General features: G+C 40.8%; 1 protein-coding gene across 28 annotated transcripts in view; it reads right to left on the bottom strand.

Annotated features, from left to right (window-relative positions):
- Positions 1-22,664, bottom strand: part of rapgef1b (Rap guanine nucleotide exchange factor (GEF) 1b) — a 206,002-nt gene that overhangs the window by 15,899 nt on the left and 167,439 nt on the right. For 21 of the 28 annotated variants that reach the window (XM_069514372.1, XM_069514385.1, XM_069514390.1 and 18 more), the window contains 5 exons: positions 3,379-3,524; positions 2,606-2,784; positions 795-951; positions 614-702; positions 368-526 (listed from right to left, as the gene is read on the bottom strand). In XM_069514372.1, the coding sequence (XP_069370473.1) occupies positions 368-526; positions 614-702; positions 795-951; positions 2,606-2,784; positions 3,379-3,524 (730 nt within the window). The remainder of the gene's footprint in view (positions 1-367; positions 527-613; positions 703-794; positions 952-2,605; positions 2,785-3,378; positions 3,525-22,664) is intronic. The other 7 variants (XM_069514375.1, XM_069514381.1, XM_069514378.1 and 4 more) reach the window with 1 other exon arrangement.

Raw genomic sequence — 22,664 nt, 5'->3', positions numbered from 1 at the left:
TGTAAACTGAAACAACTGTGATGAATAAATGCAGAACGGGCTCTTCTGCTTCTGCCACTTAACTGCCAAGCCACATCTCTGCACCAAAAAAAAACAGAAAAAAGGACACCTTGAACTGAGAAAAGAAAAAACTCATACTCAAGTCTTGCAAAGATCTGAGACCTTTGAGACCCCACAACGTCAATAAACTATATGAAGGAGCAGCTCAGTACCAGAGAACTTCCTGCAGAAATAATTTGTAAGTCTAATATTAAATTTCACTTTGGCATGCACCTGATTAAAGAATTGAATTAACTGCAAAAGAGCATCTCTAAATAGAGACGGTGCAGTATATTTCAGCTACAGTTGCAGAGTGCATTGTCCTCACCTGAGCTCTGCCATCTTTGCTTCGGGAAGTGGGGGTTTGGGTGGGGCTACCTCCTCATCTGGTATCTCAGGGGCAACCTCCGCAAGGACAACTGCTGGAGCGGTCTTACTCGAGGGCTCCGGCTCCCGATCTATCGAGGGCAAATCTGCTGACACGCTGCTACAAACATAAAAGTTGTCTGAATGAACAAACTACCTTGAGTGTCTGGATGTTTGTGTTTCAGGAAAGCAGTATTCTTGTACTCACCTTTCTGCTGTGGTAGCAGGTGGTGCTGGTTTGTTGGGTGTGGTGGGTGATGGCTGCTCCTGTTTCTCTATGGTCAGTTTCACAAGTTCCTGTTCATAGACAGATAACAAAACCTCAGGCTTCAGGTGATATAGGGGTTTAGGTAAGACCATTCACACAATTCTTTCAGTGAGGGGCCTACCTTTACACCATCCAGCACTGCTTTGATGACACTTGTGACTGATGCCACATTTTCCTTGTCTTCCAAGTCAATGCCATCCAGCATCACCTGGTCTGCCCAACGGATGAGGTTGGCCAGACTCTGGTACACGCGGTTATGGCAGGAAGACAGCGCAGAACTGTTGGGTGGGAAAGTAAGGATGTGTGAGGGTAAGAGTAGAACACAGGAATGGAAAACAGGACAGAGGAATTCAGGTAGGAGAAAAAAGTGGCACATGAATCAGATAAACAAGGAGATGATGAAAGCATGGTGGTGAGAATGATGGTGAGAGCAGGTATAGAAACCAGAGGTGCAGAAAGAAGAATGATTAAAGACAGCACAACAGAGGGATGTGGAAAAAAAGCAAATGGACAAGTATATGTTAGACACAAGGTGAGAAGAATCACATAGAAACAAGAATACCTGAGAAGCTCAATTTATCATCTATTACACTATATATTTAGGGGGCATTTGTTGAGGAACTGTAGGCTATGCCTGACAACACAGAGGTTGGAAAAAGCTATCTCAAACCACACAACGAAGCAGAGTGTTGTTCCACCTGTAGTGAATGATGTGTTCAAACCCAACTCTAAGGTGTGGTGCAGGCCTGTACCAACATGCTGCAGCTGATTCACAGTGCTGGAATATCCATCCACTGTCTCTACACAGCTTAGCCCCAACGAGAGTGGGAGGCGGCTATCTACGGGGGCTCGCAGAAGGATTTAAGGGATGGTGGAGTGGTTGGGAGGGTGGAGAGGTTTGACCCAGAAAGATTACACAAGCTAAAGGTTGTAGGTTAAACCAGAGCCAAGTAGGAACAGAGGAATTGTAACAAATCTGAACATTACAGTGCCTAGTCAGTTTGATTTTGGCAAATAAGCACTTAATTCAAAACAACCCTGTGTCAGACAGTGAGAGGAGTTACACCCACTGTTGACCTACTTATTTGACCAGTATTGATTTAAATCACTGCACTACAGTGGAAGTGAACAACACTGTTAAATAACTATGATTCAACATTTTGCATGCAGTAGTGTGTTTAACTTGCTGCATGAAGTCGAAGGCTAAAGCAAAACATCAAATTCTACTGTGATCTATTGGGGTCTGTCTCCATCAGACTGAGGTCAAATCCCCAGAGATGGGTGCCTCTCAATGTTGCGGCAACAATCCATCAGCTTCTTTTAAACACAGAGATATTCGTTTAAAAAATCTGTCACCTCTGACCTCAATACCTTCATCTGCATTGACGGATGGGAAAAGTCACAAAGACAGAGACAGAGAGGTTCTAACATGTCTTGACAGTCCAAACAAATTTAATGGTGCTTTCACAGAAGGGGGTTGATGCCACTCACAGGAAGTAAAGCATAACAAATTATATCAGTTAAAATACAGTGTGTGAGAGGTGACATTTATTTCCATCCCTTCAAGGTAAGATTTTTGATAATGTGCCACATCGACAGTGATTAAAATGTGAACGTAATTTTTAAAGACATCTGAGGGATGTCTGTCATCACAAGCTGCTTAGCGAGTGGTAGTCATCATTGTGCTAGTTCTAACATGTCTTGTGCGCATAGCAGCTTTGTGGTAAGTTACACTGAAAGGCAGAATTCATAAGAATGATTCAACACATTACATTGTAAATTATCATATCCCGTAAAGGACAACAAGGTTTGTTGTACATATATCCATCTTGGAAAATTAACGTTTGAAGGTCCCACTCTGTGCAAAAAAATTTACACATATAAGTGCTAAGTGGGAATAAAGCCTCTACATTTTCTATCAAACATGCTCACCTGTGTTGTACCCGGGCCTCCATCTGAACCAGGGGCAGGATTGCTTCCAGCACCTTGCTAGCAGAGCCAGGAAGCATCTCCAGCACCTTCTTCTCTACAACCATTTTGTCCACAATAGTTTTGAAGTAGCGCAGGGCACTGACCACCTCCTTCTCATGTTCCTCCAGCCGACTGACCTTCTAAAAAACACAATAATAACAAAATAGTGCCTCAGAATTATAGTACAAAACTATTTCTGATTCTCATAATGATGACTAAAATGTCAAGCTCTTTAACAACATAAGCACAGTGAAATACTCATCACTGAACAGCTAATTTAGTATTTGGACCATCATAGTGTGTGCTCTCTGCTGTGGTTTTATGACTCCTGTGGTTTGCTCACAGTTCAAAGCACCATCTATCAATTGATGTGGCTTGGAGCCATCTTGGTTCAACAGCTCTTTCAGGCTCTCTAGTCTTTCACGGCAAGACTGCTGGGGAATTTACTCATTACACTGGAAGCCTTAAGAGGGAGAGGACGAGTTCATTCAGGAAGTGGCCCAATTCCATTCAAGCCTTTACAGATTTAGACACCTGCTGAAGCACATGCAGCCGCCACAGCGACTGGGAAGCGGTGGGAACCAACAGGAATATTTGCGCACACACTGACACAATGGGATATGAGAGCACAAAACATTACGGCAGGAAAACAACCATCTGACATATAGTAAACAAAGGCAGTGAATAGGTGGGAACAAGATTTCCCACAGCACACACATTTTCTGTACACACACCTTGTTAGCAGGTTTCTCAGTACTCTTGGCTGCTGGCTCGGGCTGCAGTTGCTTGCCCTTCTTGGATGGTGTCCTCTTGATCTTGGGAGAGTGGAACTTGTCCATCAGCTTCATGGTGAAAGAGGAGAGATGGGACCGCTGTGAGTCTGTGGACAGAAGGAAAACAGAAAAAGTTGAGTGGTCAGTAAAGGAGAACAGATTCTCAGAGGGGGCACATAGAAATTAGATTAAAAAAAACACATGGCACAAACATACTGAAATGTAATCACAAAGTGTCACTCAAAAATTGTGTAGTTCTCAATGACAGAGAAAAATAAAACTTGAATTTTAAAGAGAGGAGAACACCAGATTTTTACAAGTGTCAGTAAGTTATAAGTATTTGTGAAACCCTCTTTTTGTTTCCAGCATAAATCTGCTGGGCAGGATCTCCCAGCAGTCCATGATGTGCACACGTGTGCACAGAGAGAGAGCAGGACAGAGCAGAAGACTGTGGTTATAATAAAATACTCTAGTTAGTGCTAAGATTAAATTTGCTTTAGGATACATAATTGAGAGATGGTTCATAATAGCACAGTAATTTAGCTGAATTTCAAATGTTCAGCTCATGGTCCCCCCTTCACCTCTCTACCCCAGCCCTTTATCTCCCAAATAAACTGAATCAAGAGATAAATGCTAATGACAATGGTGGGAGTCAGCAGGAAATGTGGGTTTTTATCAGCAACAAAATTGTGCCTCTATCTGCCGTAATCTCCCTTCAGCTCGATGACAGCAGGATCTGGCATTCCACGGCCATCAGCATAAAAACACTGAATGCTGAGTACCAATGGACAACAGTTAAACACCACAAACTAGAATTCCAGCCGCACAGCACTTTCATCTGCACCATCAATCCACATGCCTCACACATATCCACTCTACTGTTCTTTCCCTCAAACCCTAATCCTCGTCATCCCTCGCTCTGAGCGAAAGCCAGCGTTCGTTGAGTCGGCCAGGAATGGTTGTGTCTCATTAAAAATGTTGATGCGAACGTATCCAGTGGAGTTTCCTCCTGATACAAATGCCTGTGATGAGGCATGCATGACCCCTCAGGCTCTTGTTTTACTCTGCTTTCTTAAAATCTTATCTCAGTGTTGTGCAAAGATTTATCAACATTAACTGTTTTGCAGGAATTAGTAAGTTTCTCATTGTCAATGGTTGATTGAATAAACCACTGAGCAACTGCAAACTTATCTCATGAATGTTCGGTCACTTTCATCCAGCATTTGAGCTATTTGAAAAACATCCAAAGAGGTCAAATCCCTCACAAAGACATGACAGGGAAATTTATTTTTCTCCATAAATAGGAAAGCTTTGTTTAAAGATACATTATAACTTTATAACTGGAAGACATGCATGACAAATATAGACTATTTCTAAATTTGATTTGTGGTACAGTTATGTTACTTCACTTCAAAGTGAAACTTTTGTTTGACAATTTGCAATCTCTTCTTGCAGAGTGTGATGAACTGAAAGCGCTCCTCAAATCATCAGTCGAGAAAAATGTCATCCAGTCAGCTCGGCAGGATTTAGAATACAAGAGAAACGAACTTGAGACAAAGACCTCTGAGTCAGACTAGGGACTAGACACAGTGAAAACCTTTCAGTGTAACCTGCTCATCTAAACAGCTGCCTGTATCAATTCTCTGTATCACAGCCACAGGAGATGCAGTGTTTGCTTTAGTGCACATAAATAGAGTCTGAACAGCATAGCACAAGCTGAAAGTGTGAGGATTTTTTTTGTACCCTGAGGGTGTACATACCTGTGCTTTGCTGGTTTTGCCAGTTTTGCCGCAAGCCAGGTTGCTATCCTGGCAGGATCATATGCTTTTGATTATGCAGCAGCCTCCATATGAATTTAATTCTCAGATAATCCTATCCATTTGACCCTGCTGACCTCTTATTCCTGGCATGAGTACAGGGAATGTGTTTAACGTCACAATATGCTGGTCCCTCTCACACAATCTCAGCTTCAACAGGCCCAGAAGGACTATGAGCGCATTTGCAGCTGCAACTAAGTGTCCCGGCACAGAGTTGAGAAGTGGTGACATCAGCATGGTGAGTCACCGACCATAATCAATACATCTGGTCCTTCAGACAGCATCGCAGCTCCCGTGGCTCAGCTGTTTATCATGCACGCAGGGCTGGTTCCCTGTCTCCTCTGCTCACAGCTTCACTTCTCTAACACATCCCTCCACTTCCTCTTTGTTTGTCTGGCTCAGCATGACATCATCAACAGAAAAAAAAAAGAGGATGAAGGAGGGCAAGTCAGAGAAGGAGGAAGAAAATAAAATGTAAGACAGAGAGAGAGGGGTGGGGGGTGGGGTTGCAGTGAATACAGTGACATGCTCTGTTATAGTCATGTAGGCCTCTCGGAGTCCATCCTCCATAGAGAGGCTAACATCCCTCCTGTTCTCCCCTGATGCCTGCGTGCTGTTGTCCACAGTTATGAGGTGGTGATGTCATTGGTTGTAATGTCTCTTGCACTGAATCTGACTAGTCATGGACCTAGCAATAGACTGAAAGAAACCTCAGTGAATTTGTTCCCTTTTCAGCTGCCCAGGCCACAACACGTTTTTATACTGGAGTACTTCCTAAACCCTGTGTAGTCCAACACGCCTGAAAAATATTTTCATGCACATGTTTAATGTTTCTGTGAAGCCAATATCTGGATTAGTACTGCTTTAAATTACATTGCAAGGAGTGATTGGAAATTAATACTACAATTTACCCAGTCTGGAAATTTTCAAGCTGTATTCTCACATGGGCTGCCTCAACATTTTTGCACATTTTACAAAAGGGCTGGAAGTAAATGTTACAGAAAATGCTTGTAGAAACTGACTCAGACTTTTCCGTTCTCACGTACAGCCCCTCTAGACAATTTTGGAAAAATATCCCAAATAGTTAAGTGCATGTCTGAAAGCAGCCTATGTTACACTATAACCTCACAGTAAATTGAAAAGTACAATTACAGTGTACATTTCAGCTCATATTTGCTCCTTTTCTAAATTGGAATGGGTAGCAAAAAAATGTGAATGTTTATGATGCTGTGAAGGACACGAAAAAGAAAAATGAGCAAATCACTTAAGTTTGATTGTTGAGAATGAATGGTGAAGGACTTAGCTTATGAACATTGTTTTGAGGCATCTAAATTGCTGAGACACTTTGAGATGCTCTGAAAGGCCTTGGGGACATGTAAAATAAACACTGTAGTCTGAACTGCTCCTGAACAAAGCCTGGGAGACTTCTCACACAAGGCTGTGGTGACGAGAGTTCCCGGGAGTCTTTTAGTTGCTGAACTCACACAGGGTCTACATTTATGGGTGCTTATGACAAACACAAACTATCAACTCTATATGCTACACGCCTTAAATTAATTTTTGAATACGCTTTTACATTTCTTAGAAAGAGAGACCTTCTTCAAATTACTTGAAACACTATACGAGTGTAAATTGTGTGATATCTATTTATAGTACACAGGTCTTTGAGCAGGAAAGGGTTGAGTTCTGAGTAAATATAAATTGTGCTTGGTTGGTTTTATGGGCAATACAAACCATCGAGACATGCTAGTGTGAAAACCTTTGACTTGAGTTCAACTGGTTGCACCCACTTTTGCACAGGCAGTTTTTTGGTTTCAGAATGCACTGAGACAATGAAATAACATACATTAACAACTTGAGCTTCACATCTAGATACAGTATGTACTATTCTTGATGCCTGACCCAATCTCTGGACAGAAGTTATACAGCAGAATAATTTAGAAGAGAATCCCAGGATCCCAGTTGCTGGTAATGATCCCAACAAAACAACTGATCAGTGACACATGAGCTTGTCCAGATCTGACTGAAGAGCTGACAGACAGGGAGATTGATCTGGTTCCTGTTCAGTACAGGTGTGATCTCTACAGGACAGCTGGTTGCACCCCCCACCCCTGCCCTCCCACTCAGAATAGGATGAAGACATGGTGCAGGGATACAGGGGAGGCTGTGTTTAAGGTTACAGACACAGCTGTCACCTACTGCTGAACTCAGTGAAAGTGTGTGCAAGCCTCACGTATATGGACTTGTAGAGGCTGCTAAAAAACTGGAACAAGGGTCACAAAGGTCACTGGGCCAGCTGTTGAGTGGGGGAAGAAGGCAAGCGGGGGAAATAACTCATCTGACGGAGCAAACTGTACAATAGTTAAAAGGATGTAAGAATTTTCTCAACAAGCATGGACAAGACAACTGAAACAGTAACAGTACTCTCTACAAACTTCCTGGAATACAAAAGGTACTTTCAGACATACAAATTGGCTATGGAGTTTACCCGCAGTTTGCCTTTCACACATGCAAAACACAGCAGGAGGGTTTTTTTGCACAGACATGTTCACAACTGCATCCAATCCTCCGCATTTTTCAGGCGAAAGGTGGAGAAGCCGAGTGCAGCAGGCAGAGGCAGGAAGTGATGTATTAACTCTGCTGAGGAGATCACAGACACCGGTGTCAGCTCTTATCAGCACAAACTTTTCAAACATGCTTATAATGATAAACCTAATGAAGATACTAGACTGGCACTCAGTAGAGCACATACTTCTTTCTGCCAAGACCCAGCAGTCCCATTAAGAAACCACATTTAAATTCAATAGGTCTGGATTTTTATTTGGATTTGCACCAAACTGCAGACACATAAAAATCAGTCCCCTAAACAAGATCCACACCCAAATTAAATGGGTTCTTTACTGACCCACTCCACATCATTCCACCAAGTTCCATGGTAATCCGTCCATTAGTTATTGCAAAACCCTAACCCTAACAAATGGTAACGAAAACCTAACCTCCTTGGTGGAGGTAATATTTAATAAATTACAATAACAACAGAAAGTATTTCAATGCTATTAGCTCAGATCAGATATATAATGTGTCATATTCATATATTTATGGGATTATGACCCCAGATTGAATTTTCCTAACCACGCTTGATATAAACTTGAGTCATAATTGGATTAATTGTATGTCATCTCACTTTTAGCATTAGCTATTGGTGTAACATATTATTTTCTGTACTTGAAAAGTCAGCTGCTTTCCTTGGTGGTAGATATGAAAATGACAGAAGCTTCACCCTGCTATGGTATACATTTAAATAAACAGTTCATTGTTTACTAGTGACTCCGTCTGGAATGAGGTCTTATTAGTTCATAAAAACAACAACATCGTGAGTGAATTACTGTGTGCTACACTGTAAAACAAAAACCGCAGAGACACAGCCCCAAATATTGTATCTCCACAGGCAAGACCTGCTGTGGTGCAACAGAGTGGAATGCAAGCTGAAGGCACGCAAGATGATCACTGAGGAGAAAAATGAAGAGGAAAGAGAGAAAAATTCAACAGGAAATAGTTAAGTGCTTAGTGAATTATTTATTCTCTCCATTGTAGTGGTTGGCTTCCTGCTGGCTTTGTTCAATTTTCAATAGGAATCATCTTTTTGCCCTCACTTATCAACAGGCACCACAGTAGGATACAGCAGGCAGTGTGTTGTGTAGATACAGACCGAGAATGGGAAGGGCAGGGAGGAAGCCTTGGTAAGGAACGTGTCCCTGGTTAATTGTTGATTGGAGGGGCTATGGAGGAAGAGGTCAGTTGGAGGGTTTTACAGTTTTCCAGCTGTTGTGTTTCACTAGGTTGTTTAACAATGAGCCACAGGGATGCCGAGAGCATCCAGTCCACTTACTGAGTGAGTAAATGAGATACAGTGGATGCTAAGTGCTCAAGCCACTTAAAGTCTATTGTATTTCACTTAACAAATGAGTAAATCAGACACTGAAGACGTGTTTTCATGTGGACAATTAAATTATAAATGCAAGATGGCACCTCCAAATTCTGGTTGCCTTCAGCCACTCACTTTTAAATTACTTCTCAAGTCTTACAATTAACATAACCGATGAATAATTTTGACATGGCATCTGAGTAATTACATCAGGGTTTACAATCAGCTATTATCAATTTCTAATGGAAAGAATGATGAGCCACTTTAAAGTTAATCCATCCATCTATTATCGACATCATTTATGCTTTAAGGGTTGCACAAGAGGTGCTATAGCCAATCCCAGCTGACATTGGGTATGAGACAGTGTACCCCCTGGATAGGTCACTATCCTATTGCAGGGCCAACATACTAAGACAACCAACAGAGTTAGTCTATAATTAAATTAATACTTAACTTAAATATTTTCTCATGGTTTATTCATAACATGCAATAACTTTGCAGTATGTTTTGAACACAGTTACTTCACTAAAATATAATATTTTATCTTGATTTCAATTCTTGTCTGAAAGAAATACATGTCCAGTTCTGTCTCTTCTTGACCTCTTCTTCATAACACCCCCCCCCCGAAAAAATATCCTAGGCTATCAACAGCTTCCAAAAACATGTCAGTCAGCCAACCAGCCCCAAAAACCATGGGCAAATGATCAGGGAGAATATCAAAGTGGTGAAGAAGGTGCTCTGCATGCTAGGTTGCATGGGAACAGACAGCTTGGTCAACCATGGCTAACAGAGCATGGCCACGCAACCAGATCTATAACTGCTTAGAGAGATTGTGTTTGGACATTTGTGTTGAGCCTTTGTGTGACATGCATGAAGATGTGAAAGTCACCAAGAGTCAGTGAGAAGCCAAAAACGCTTGTTGTTGTGTGCAATCTGCTCTCACATCTGACCACAGCTATGACACAGTATACTGATGATTGAGAACACCTCTATTTTCGGGGAACTCCTGCTCTGTGGAACACACCACACTAACCCTTTCACTTTAGATGGCGTAGAGTTCAGAAAATGAATAACATTTAAAATGTGAGTGTGATCTGATCAAAACTAAAATTAAATACCCTCACTTAACACTGCATGACAAGTCTAAAAGGGACTTTTGCTCGACTTCATTGGGGATAAAAATGTAGTACAATTAGCCATAACAAGCAGCAGAGGCACCCTGTATAGTCTCAAATTGCATTTCTGAGTCGGTTTATTTGTGTTTTGTATTTTACGCTAAAACAAGTTTATAATTCATGCAACCATCTATGAAACCAACTACACAGACCTGCATTTCTGCTGTGATACATACACCACTAAACTATAGTGTACATGGCAATTGCCAGGCATTTATGCAATGATCTGAGGTCAAACATGTTTTTTCAAGGCACTTTGGGAAACATGCATCGATCTGACGCAGCACAATCAATAATGTGCATCTTCTGTCATTTACTGCAATAAATCAGTAGCCTGAAGCAGTGGTACACAACAGTATTTTTTACACATAAAGTCACAAGGTCATACTGCTGCAGCACCATGACAGTACAAATTGGGTTTGAAAGACAACAGTAAAGGAAAACATGTAATGTTGTATAGCTGTAATAAAGCTTAAAAACAACTATGGGTTAAGTTATGGCTACTGATGTCAAACCAGACTATTCACAGGTATATAATTACACAAGATGAGATGTGTGTATAATGTGCAGATATTGTGGGTAGTGGGTCTCTGTGAAGATCGAATGTCCTTGTAGTTATAGACTTGTAGACTCTGAAGGTCACACTGTCTTAGTGGTATCACACATTTTCTAATTTTTTTAACTGGAGGACCGATGTTATCTCTTTTATGATACTATTAAAATGACAATATGAACAGAAGACTGACTGACTTTTTATTTATGAGACATTACAATATGTTAATGCTAGTATCTGGGAACATTTTGATGTTAAATTCCAAAAAACAATTTAATTAATTACTTAACAACCGGTGAGCTGTGTTGATAGATTTTTTTTTTGTTATTTGGAAAGTAAGGGGTGTGTTTCCCTTTCAAATATTAGACTGGGTTACTCCCGATGCATGGGCAACAGAAATAAATAGTAAATCTTTAGTAAAACTTTTTTTCAATGGCACAGTGGCCCTCAGAGGCTGTGGTTATATTCAAAACTCACAAAGAGAAGGTTGGTCTTTCAGGACCATCGTATGTGTTTTACAAAAATTGTTGTACTAAATGCTCGATGGAAACACGTCATGAAACAAAAGTTACATTTTTCTGGAATAAAAAACACCATCAGTATTTATATACCAATTTCCTCCACAAGCATCAATAAAGTGATATTTTATATCTTAATTTCAGTCCATTATTGTATGTCTGTGGCTCAGGACTTTATATTATATCAAATATGGGTGGGTAGCCCAGTGAACGTTGTTTTGGAAGAGGGTGGGACCATTAGGCTTGTGTGTTGTGTGGTGGCATAAACATTTACAAGTCTGTAGCGTCAATGCCTCCTCTGTTTAACTATGAAGCCAACAAAACTCCTTCTTCCAAGGCCCTCTGTGTGTTCAGAGTTAACAACATCTTTTCCACAATCTGAATTTCTCGTTAACTCTCTGTACATTTCTCAAACTGGTGGGTAGCTGTCCCACACATTTCCTCTTTTCTAGTTATTTTGTGATGATGGTGAACACAACATTGTTTGCATCTTGGGGTTGCACTGCCATATTATTAGCCCCCACCCCCAACATTTTTTGTATTATTACTCATTCATTCCTCTGCTCCAGTTCTTTTGATGGTCACTCTTTCACAAGCTCCCTTTTCTGTAATTGCAACTAAATCCTCAGCGATTTAACAGTTATCCTGCGTGTGGACGCTTTAGCATTGCAAAGACCACAAACAGTACTGCTTTATACCGCACTGCATTGGCTGTGGGCTGTGACTGACCTTTAAGTTATTATGAATATTCAAATAATCCCCTTTGCTTGCCAGCAGTAGTAATTCTGGTTGGATGGATTCAATATGGGTCGAGGTCTCATGGTGGGCACTGGGACAGCTAATGGAACTAGTTAATGGGAGCACTTGGCATAGCAGATCGGTGAGGTTGTATTGAAAGCTACAGAGGGAGCCCTGAGGTCTAGGTCACTCAATTGTCCTACGCACAACAGACAAACACACATACACACAATGCACAAGCATCCACATAACAGAAACAAATAAGTACACAAAAAAACTATTCAACCACAAGCAAAAGATTGCAGAGGGGATGCCCCGTTCTCAACAGCATTGACAACAAATGGGAAGGTTTTGATGCCCCACTTGTAAAATAAAAAACATGGTGACAAAATGGTTGAGTACACAATGTTAAGAATGAAGAGTTCAGAGGTGAACTTGTTTCACAATAGTTAAAAGCTATAAAATCTCATAGCCTCCAGAAAAAATTAAAAGAACGTGAACTTGAAAGCCTCTGTGTTTTGCTGGAGGACAATAAGAAACACTTTCACTTGATATAATCAAATAATAAACACAGCTTCTACATGCTCAAATGGGCAAATCTAGTATATTTCTGCTTCTGAATTAATTGTCCTAAAGAAATAATATTCCTGTCTTAGGAGTGATGATAAAATGCAGACTTTTTAAAGCTACAGCACATCAGTAATTAAGTCCAGTGTATGTTTCTCTTTCATACATTTTTTTGTTGACTTACTATAAGATTCCCCACAATTAATTACTTCTTTAATGTTATCAGTGAACAGGGGTCACGAAATAAATTCAACGTTTTTCACCATTCTTTCTTGTCAGTTACTGTAATTGAATTGAACTTAAATCACTTGCATAAACTTAAACAACTATTTAATCGATCAACTGGAAAATTCTGTTTTGATAACCTATGTCATTTCATTTGGCAGAAATTTGCCCAAAGGTTCCATATTAACAACTGTTATGATTTGTTTCTTTTCTCTACATTACATTATGGTAAAATGCATTTTCTTAAGTTTTGGATAACATTTTGACAAAACAAATAGGTAATTTGATAATATCAACTTCATATATTTTACATATTCTTTTTGAAGAGCAGATAATTCATTCATTGATGTGACATGAAGACTGAATGACAGTGTATTTACAGTGTTTTACTTGAGGGCGGAGCAAGCACGTAGCGCTGAAAGTGGGAAATCTAACACACGGACGGACACACCATCCTGGGTACCCCTCCTGTTCCTTCCCCCCCCGACGCCAAAGCCACTGGCACAATTTCCTGTCCCTCGTCTCCGTCATTGAGAGCCGCTCCCTCTTTACTGAACAAACTTCACAATCCACAACAGCCTGGACACATGTGCTTCTACAGCTCCCCTGTTTAACAACTTCCCTTACCTAAACAAGACCTGCCTTATGTTTTTTAGAAACACACACACACACACACACACACACACACACAGAAACTCACAAGACAGATGCTCACTGTGCTACACAACCACCCAATACAAACACGCTCAAAGCTGTCTGATCCTTCAAGTGACCTTCTGGCTACAGTGGCTTACTGCATTTTTTAGCATTCCATTTAAAGCTCGTTTTCTACACCGAATGTTTCAGCAGAGTGAGGGGAGGCCGACAGGCACAGAACAGGTTCACCTTGGGTGAAGCCAATAGACAAAAGAACCACAAAGTGCTATAAATACCCACCATGTCAGTATCTCTAGCATCAAGCAGCACCAGAACAGAGACAATGTGACAGCTAAATACCCTGTGATCTACTAAGATGAATAAGTGTGCTGCAGGAATGAATCCTAAAACTGGAAATCAGTTGAATCAGTCAAAACATTTTTCCAGTTCCCTCATCCCCAAAGTCTATCTAGGTATCCAACCATGTTTTGGTTAGATACCAAAATATGGTTATGGAATAATAGATACCTAGATTATAGGTAATCATATTTTTTAAAGCTTGTGTCTTAAAAAGGCAGTTGCTAACAAGTAGCTAAATGAAACAACAAAAGTTGTTGTGGACAAGACCAAATGACACACTATTACTTCTTGGAGAAAACACTTTTGCAGAAGAGGTAATGATGCATTCACATTTGTTGCGTAAACGCTTGACAGTAGGTGTGCCCGATGCTTGGTGCTGGTTCAAGATTCTTTATTGTCATAGGCACAGTAAAAACAGGCCTCACATCGTATAATGAAATTCTTACTTTGCTAGTCCACTAATGGCACAGAAATAAAGATTAAACACAAGACGTAAATGGTCTGTATTTATATAGCGCTACCTCCTGAGCCACAGCCAACGACAACAATGACGGTTTCTAGCTTAGAAAACACCACACAGCCTGCTTTCATGCTAACATGCCATGCTAGCTAATAATGGCATGCTAAAGACAAGTACACAGGAAATAAAATCCACAACTAGATGAAGCGATACCAGGTTTGCCAGCACCTGCACGCCAAGTGTTTGTTTAAACCTGATATGATGGAATGACGCGTCTCTCCCTGCATGAAAATGGGCTCTGTTCAACTTCTTGCACCAGCAACACCACACAACAGTACCACAATGCAGTTTGGCAACGCCACATTCAAAGTGAATGAACAGCATTTTTGGTTGGAACCTCCAATGCATATGTGTGAGTCTAGCGTAAGTAAGATAAATCAAATTATGAGTTGGAAGCATAGTGGATGTGACGTAGACATACAACAGTGGTGTAGTTCCGTTTATAGCCAAACATTTTTTACTCTGGTAAATACATGAGTATCATAAACTTGTTTGTCGAAGTGCTGCAATAATCCAAAAGCCAGTGGAAAAATCCCATTGGCTCTTCGTCGAGGGAACTGGGGTGCAGCTAACTTCTGGGTTGGCCTACAATAAGACGTCATCCCCACAGCACTTGGCTCTTATTGAAGAGCAGCTGTTTGGCATTCGAGGACGAGGCAAGAAAAGGCACTATGAAGCACTTGAGATAGGAGACTGATCCCTCACACAAACGTCCACAAGAGAACCAATCATTTCACTGCCTGAGTATAAGACAGAGACAGATACAGAGAGACGAAGAAGCATAAGCAGCAGCGCTCTTGCGAGTAAATGGCCTCAAGCAGCGGGGAGTGGTACCACTCTCCCATGTTTGAGTGCTGTACAAAGCTGATCTTGTCTGTACATCTGGCTACTTGTCATCCTCTTGACACTTTGTCAAACACACAGCATTGGACAGGACTAATAGACACATGTACCATAATACATCACATTTTGTGGTTCAGATGGATTGTGGCAAAACAAAATCTTTGCATTAAGATTATTCCACACCTTTTTTTTTTTTAAAGGCTTGGATGTGTCCCTCAAAACGACAAAACTCGCCCTCGCAAAGTCACTTCTGAGTTAGTGTATTGTAATCTTAAAGCACTGCATACATTATTATGCAGCAGTCTTAATGTTAAAAAAAATTAATGAAAAAGTGTCAACATCAGTGCATATAATCTTTTAGCAATTTATTGACCGACTGATTTTTTTTATCCTCTGGCTTTTCTCTGCATGCAGACACACTGCGGCACACTGACTAAACAAGCATTTTTGTCATAGCTGCACAAAGTCTATCGTAAAGAACTCCAAAATGTGTGGACATTTACATGTTTGCTGTAGTGCGCTCTCTGATAAACATGTGGTACTGGTATTCAGACTGAAATGAAATGACTGTAAAAGGGGAAACTACTGCAGGAGTCTATATATATATATATATATATATATATAAAAATGTTCAACAAGAATACAAGATATATAGAACAAAGAGTCAGTAACTGTGTTGAATTCAGGAGGTTTTCTGTTTGAACTCTTCAAACCAAAGTTCAATGTTGGCAGGAGCCAACTTGATCCATTCTTTCAAAGTATTTCACAGTTGTAACATTCTATCATTCAGGTTGTGAGGGGAGGAACATCCAAGAATAAGTGGGTCAGTGAAGGCTGACGCACTCAAACTGAAAGTCCACATTCTGCCGACAGGGCTATGGGCTCAGCCACAGTTACAGTGACAGAATAAATTGTCTACATGAAAGTATGTCAAATACTGGTTGGTATGATAACACAATGTCAAACGAAAATATTTAGAATCATCCAATCACCCAAACAGGAACCCACAGATACACAGAGATACACACACCCACGTCTGCCTTGACAACAACCATGACTTGTTTGCAAGCAATGTCAACTTCTCTTTTCATTCCTGATTTAGACTGGAATCGGAAACTGGCAGCAACTGTGGGACATCCCCTTCATTGTATGCCAGCTCCCTGACCCAGCCATGCCACCCGCAGGTTTTAATGATTTGATACACTCAACACAAGAGCACACGCACACGCACGCACGTACGAACACATGTGACATAAAAAAGCTTTTCAGTCGCCAAGGCCACTCACTGTCACCCTGCTCCTCACTGTACTTTGGTTGCTTAGAAAATTGCATGCAGACAGGTATTTATTTAGTATCATTCTGCATGATGGGGTCATTATGGTATCTGTCATGTAAGCACAGGTCAGCAAGTGTATTAAAAAAACACTTACTATGTATTGTATTTTTGTCAAATAAACTGCCAATCACTGTCTCTTATTTCAAACTGAAATAAAAACACAAATATCAGCTGAAATAGGACTGCATTCAAAAGCTCCCTATTAAAGAGGAAGTAAAAGAAAACCTTATCAGATACATATGGAGTTTTCAATAGTGGTTCTCCGTCCTGCTACTGTCAGCTCTAGAATCTAATCTAAGACTAATTTACAGATATCATACCAGATTTACTCAATTAATCTACTTAACATGCAACATGAAAAGGAAAAAGAACTCTTGACTTCGAACAACTAATACCTCCATTATTGTATAGACTTGGCTTGGGAACCGGAGGTTCAAGTCCAGCATGGACCGAAGTATAAAAGGTGGACTGGTAGTTGGAGAGGTGCCAGTTCACCTCCTGGGCACTGCCGAGGTGCCCTTGAGCAAGGCACCTTGCTCCCCGGGCGCCTTCATGACTCCGTGTGGTCACTGTGTGTATTGTGTAAGTGTGCTGTGTTCACATGGATGGGATAAATGTAGAGGTCAAATTTCCCCATGTTGCATGTAGTGCTGTGTGTGCATGATTGTGGGACAATAAAAAGGAATCTTAATCTTAATCTTAAAAACTCATCATGAGTCATTTCCTAATCCTTTCTGATTGCCCTACTGGCAAAGAGTTTGCCTTTCTGTTTTTCCCCCCAGCGCATCATGCTTGACATCAAAAACCATCTTGCCAAATTCACACATTCCCCCGGATGTCTCATTTAAACCCTTGTCTACTGCCGAGTCATTTGACACGGGAGTGAATGCTGATTGATTCATTCCCATTGCAGACAAAAGCCTGATCTTAGTGGGTGTTTAGAGTTAAATGAGCTTAAGTTACAGCAATCATCAACTTAGACTTCAGATTTTAAGTATATACTGTATAACAATGCATGAAGACTTTGGGTTTGGTAATGTTATTCTTCAACCTTGACATCTAAAGGAGTAAATATTAAGAATAGAAGACACTGTGAATCTGCATTGAGACTGATGTTAGATGATTCCACTTATATAAACGTAGAAACTGGAATCGTGCCGTTGGTAATACCAAGAGTGAAATATCACTGCAGTCAAACCAAATGTGCTGCAAGACTATTTACAGTGGTTCAATACATTGGTGGGATCACTGCAGTGCAGCATGGCCAACTCATCTGAAGCTGAGACCTCCTACCCACCTGTCTGCCTGTTGGAAACACATTAGTCACTCTAATGGTATCTAATGAGGACCATCACAGCTACTGAGACTGGGCAGGACCGGGTAGACAGACAACACTCTGACACTTACTTGGGCTGAAATGCACAGATTTATTAGACGAGCACACTGTGTGTGTTTTCAAAACAAAGTATTATGACACTTGGCTGTGTGCAATTACACAATAACGGAATCACTAGCTTATTTATGGAGCCTATATGTGCTACTGGCTCACCAGGGTGGATGTGAACACAGCTTAACGAGAGATAACAAACATTAATAAATCAAATATTATTAACCTCAAAACTGTGGGTGAAACATTGTGAAGCAAGGCAGAACTCCTGGATTTAACATGCCAAGATACACCGTGTAACCAAAACCATTTTTGTGTTGTGTAACTGGATTAAGACAGCAGCATATAGGCACACTAGCAGGTAAGATTAGAGGAGCTTTGGCTTCTGTACTGTGGAGGTGATGGGGCAGACAGGCCGCCTGTGATGTAAGGCTGTGGCCCTGCAGGGCAGCCTGCTCTGGACTGGGTCCGCCCAAGACTTCAGCAGAGCAAATGAGCACCTTCCGTAAAGCCACACGACACAAAAAGCACAGCAAGGAATGTCCCCTGCATTTCATTCTGCCAGCGAGTCAATTTTAAATTAAAGTTCCCAAAGTGGAAACAGCAGCATTCAAACAAAGAAGTACACATCCCCCAAAAAACAATGCATCTATCTAACAAAAGAAATCTCTGAATAAATTCATATTGTGCAAATGTTAAAATCCTGTTTGAATTGTAGAGAATATAGAGAATATCAAAACCCTATATCCACTGTTTTTATTATCATTTAAGTACCCGAATAAATTACTGAAGATTTGACTGTTTTGTGGAAAATTTGCCATTTAGCGCACAGACTCTGTTGACTCAATAGCAATGCATTGATGTCAGCATTAATAAGAACGCAGCAAAGCTTTGCAACAACAGCTACAGCTAGCATTGATATTATTGTAAGCATCCATTCAATAGAAGTACTTTAGTATGTATGTGTGTGTTTTTACCTGTGTCCTCATCTAGATCCCCCTGTAGAGAGGAGTCAGTGTCCTCTGAGGAGGCCTGGCTCCTCCAGCTTATATTGCCCATCCAAGAGGCCTAAAGCCACACAGCTATAGTCCGGGGTTGATACTGATCTTTAGACCTTTTCTATAAGCAAAACTTGTTGGTCAGGCGGGCATTTTCACAGCTATCACTGGATAGCACTGCTGAGAGTTAGTCACAACTAACCACTCCTCATGATCATCCTCACTTGACTCAGCCACGTTACGCTGCACTTTAGAGGAAAGATCCACAAATAGCAGCAAGAGCAGGCAAGAGGTACTAAAATTTTAAAAAGTTAAAAAAAAAATCATTCATCTCGCAAATGTTTAAATACTGCTAGAATCACGTAATCCTGGAAAGAACAGTGAAGCCGTCTGAGCTGTCATCGGTTGTCCTGGAGAGGGTTCAACCCACATTAATCTGGAGTGGGGATGCATTGAAGAGACACAAGGAACAGAGCGGGCCACCTGCAGGAGTAAATGACCTGCTCTCTGGCATGTAGGCCAACACCCAGCAGTGAAGTCAAGTGAAGCATCATCTTATAAGACGATCCCCTCCGAGAAAATAGATGGAAAAATGGAAGTCAGATTGAATTACCGGTACATATGAGATCTTCGAAAACAAACTCTTTTGAAGATGTTAAAAGCAGCACGGCCTTGAAAATATTCATGTTGTTGCTGCCACAGACAGCCTTCCATTCCTCATCAATAGCCGCGCTCCAGCAATTACCCAACGTGTAATCCATCCATCTTTCTCCCCAATACTGGCCCTGTGCAGAGACTTGATTCCCATCAGTGTGCTACCTTTCTCCACCCTTTTTCCTTTACTCCCTAAGCTCTATTCCCTGCCTCTTTTTTGCTTTCCCATACAGAGCACACACAAAAAACTAATTACAACACAGCTAAACCGATATGGGAACAGCAAGCCTCTCATTCTGTGGGAGAGGGAGGGTGAAATACTTGCTGCCACCAAACCTCAAAATTGCAGCATGTCAAACCAAGACCCTGTGGCAGTGGGATCCCTCATCAGCAATGTGCACAGGCCTAATCGTCCCGGGAAACCCTTTTGTAATCTGACTTCTTCAGCTCTTACTCAGAGTTTTGGTGACTAAGGCATGTGGGGCTTGCTATTTCTGTACATCATACAAGGAGATATTTCAGGCTATAACGATGCAGCAGCCACACAGCAAACACAAAGCTGTGAACTTGACTTACACTTCAGTGTTAACTCAAGGACTTCTTCATATACAGATAGACTGTCACTTGCTTTGGAGGTTAACTAAAGATGTGACTACCATTGAATGTCCAGTAAGAGAAAAGTCTACTGTCATATTATAAATCATTGCGCTACTCCCACAACTTTGTTACAAACAATGACGTGTCAAAATTGGTGTGTCACAACCCGGGTCCCTGTGGATAAAGTAAGGCCAGACAAATTGTGTAACTGTGATAATACAGATATAAAGCCTCAGTTAAGGCTCTTTTCTTTCGGTCATGGAGTTGTGTGTTTATATGTGTCTCAAACAGTTATGTTTATCAGACAGAGACTGCACTTTAACGCTCATTTCATTTACTTATTTCATCCTACTAAGTGAGTGTGCAACATCCTTGCATCTAACACACGGTTCCATAAATATTCCAATAAAGAACTTCTTTTACCATGGAGTTGAAAAAGGGCATCAGGATATCTACTTATCCTCAGAATAAAACAAATATCAGTTTGCAAACTTAACACAGTGCATATATTTTGGTAATAAGGAGGAGTTATACTTGCCACTGCTATTATAAAAACCATTCACTTTTGTAATTATTCATATAAATTAAGATGTAATTAACATGATACTTTTTGTCTCAGCAAAACAAAACTCTGGTGCATCTTCTTTAAAAATGTCTTCCTGACAAGTTGATGCTGGGTTTATCCTGTAAAAGTGAAAGTGAAACTGAGGGTGTTTGCTTTACTCAAAGTCTGTATCACTTTTCTCAAAAATCGGACCAAGTCACAAATGAAAAAAGCCTGTTTAAAGGGGTTGCCTTCAAACGTGTCACTGCTAATTAATTCTGTTTCACAAACAACACAAGCACAGTCAAATCTTCCTTTTTATCACTCACCATCAGCTAGTTTTGCATGAATGCAAGTGATAAAAGATAGAAGTTTGAAGCACAAAGAAAGAGGCCTTCAATCATAGTATAGCTATCAGTATGAGCTGGCCTGGACCTAACCATATTAACAAACATTAAGTGCATATAAAGACAGGACTAGGTAAAAGCTTTTCAAGTTCCTACTTGTTCTTTACTACTGTACCCTTATTTCATTTTACAGTACAAATAACCTGACAGCCACCATATCTAAATCCATTCTAACAAGTCAAACACCATACAAAAGTGTGCAGATGTGAACTGACAAATAAAAACTCACACTCCCATATTTTCAGTCCTCTCCTGCCTGTTTCTGTTCTCTGGGGAGAGCATTGAGATGCAAATTTGGCTGCTGTCATTCGCTTTTGGGCAACATCAGCACAGAAATCATTTAACGTATTACAGTTTTAGCTGCTTGAGTGATGAAGTCATGCGGGTGGTGTACACAGACAGATTGGGGTTCAGTGCTGCAACAGACACAAGAACCCACCTACTCGATTCCCCCTGTGAGGTGACATCCTACCTAAACCTCACATGCAGGGGTGCAAAGTCATCTCGAACCAGGTAACGCTGCGTCAGTGTTTACCCCCTAAGAGAGGACAGGTCAGAGACAGCAGGACACTGTATCCATAGTGATTAGGCAGTATGTTGATGCAGCTTGTAATTCAACAGAAATTCTCCTGCTGGATCTTGGTGTCTATAGCTGAACTTTTCCCAGACGTTGCCTTTTGAAAGTGAACAATGCAGCAGGAGCTTCTCCATATCAGATGCACTCATAACAACAGGAAAAACCCCAGATTATTTAGATGAGGGGAGTAGTCTGGGTAGAGTAGGAGGTAGGATATGATGTATGAATTCTGCTGGAGAAACCACACGTCTTTGTTTACAGCACAAGGACACCAGCATATGCCATCATCAGCAAAAGCTCTTTAATTTCATTCACTTTCCAATTCTTCTTCTGTGTCTTTTTAATGTGTGGCACCTCTTTTCATCAAGAGATATTTGTGTTCTTTTGTTTTTTCAGTTTTGCATCAAGTGCATTTTAGAAACATCATCAACTTGCTCAGAGTGAATCCTCCAGACTATTGATGCTGTATTTTCACTATGACATTATCTGTAATTTTAACTAGGGGGCTAGCAGGAGAAACTCCAGAGAATGTCCACGATCAGTATGGTATTGGTCTTAAGTGGAACTTAAGACTACATCTGTGCGCAGAAAACAGGACGTGCAAAAATGTAACTTGCGTCCTCCAGGGACACAGTATTTGGGATCGATGGGTGCATTTGGACGGAAGAACAGACAACAGGGCCAACAAGTGAAACAGTAAACAGAAGGGAGCAGGTCCACATGAGAGGAGAGATCTAATGGATTTGGTTTATAAATAGTGACTCTTATTCAAATACACTGTAATCAACTTAGCACTGAAGGAGAATCCACAAAACTGGCTCTGGGCTTTCATTTAGCTGTGACCATATGTAGTCATCTGTCTGCAAGACA

Source organism: Paralichthys olivaceus, chromosome 18 (assembly GCF_024713975.1).
Source record: "Paralichthys olivaceus isolate ysfri-2021 chromosome 18, ASM2471397v2, whole genome shotgun sequence".
Classification (NCBI taxonomy): domain Eukaryota; kingdom Metazoa; phylum Chordata; class Actinopteri; order Pleuronectiformes; family Paralichthyidae; genus Paralichthys; species Paralichthys olivaceus.
Note: the sequence above shows the minus strand (reverse complement) of the source record. Positions and strands in the feature narration are given on the sequence as shown.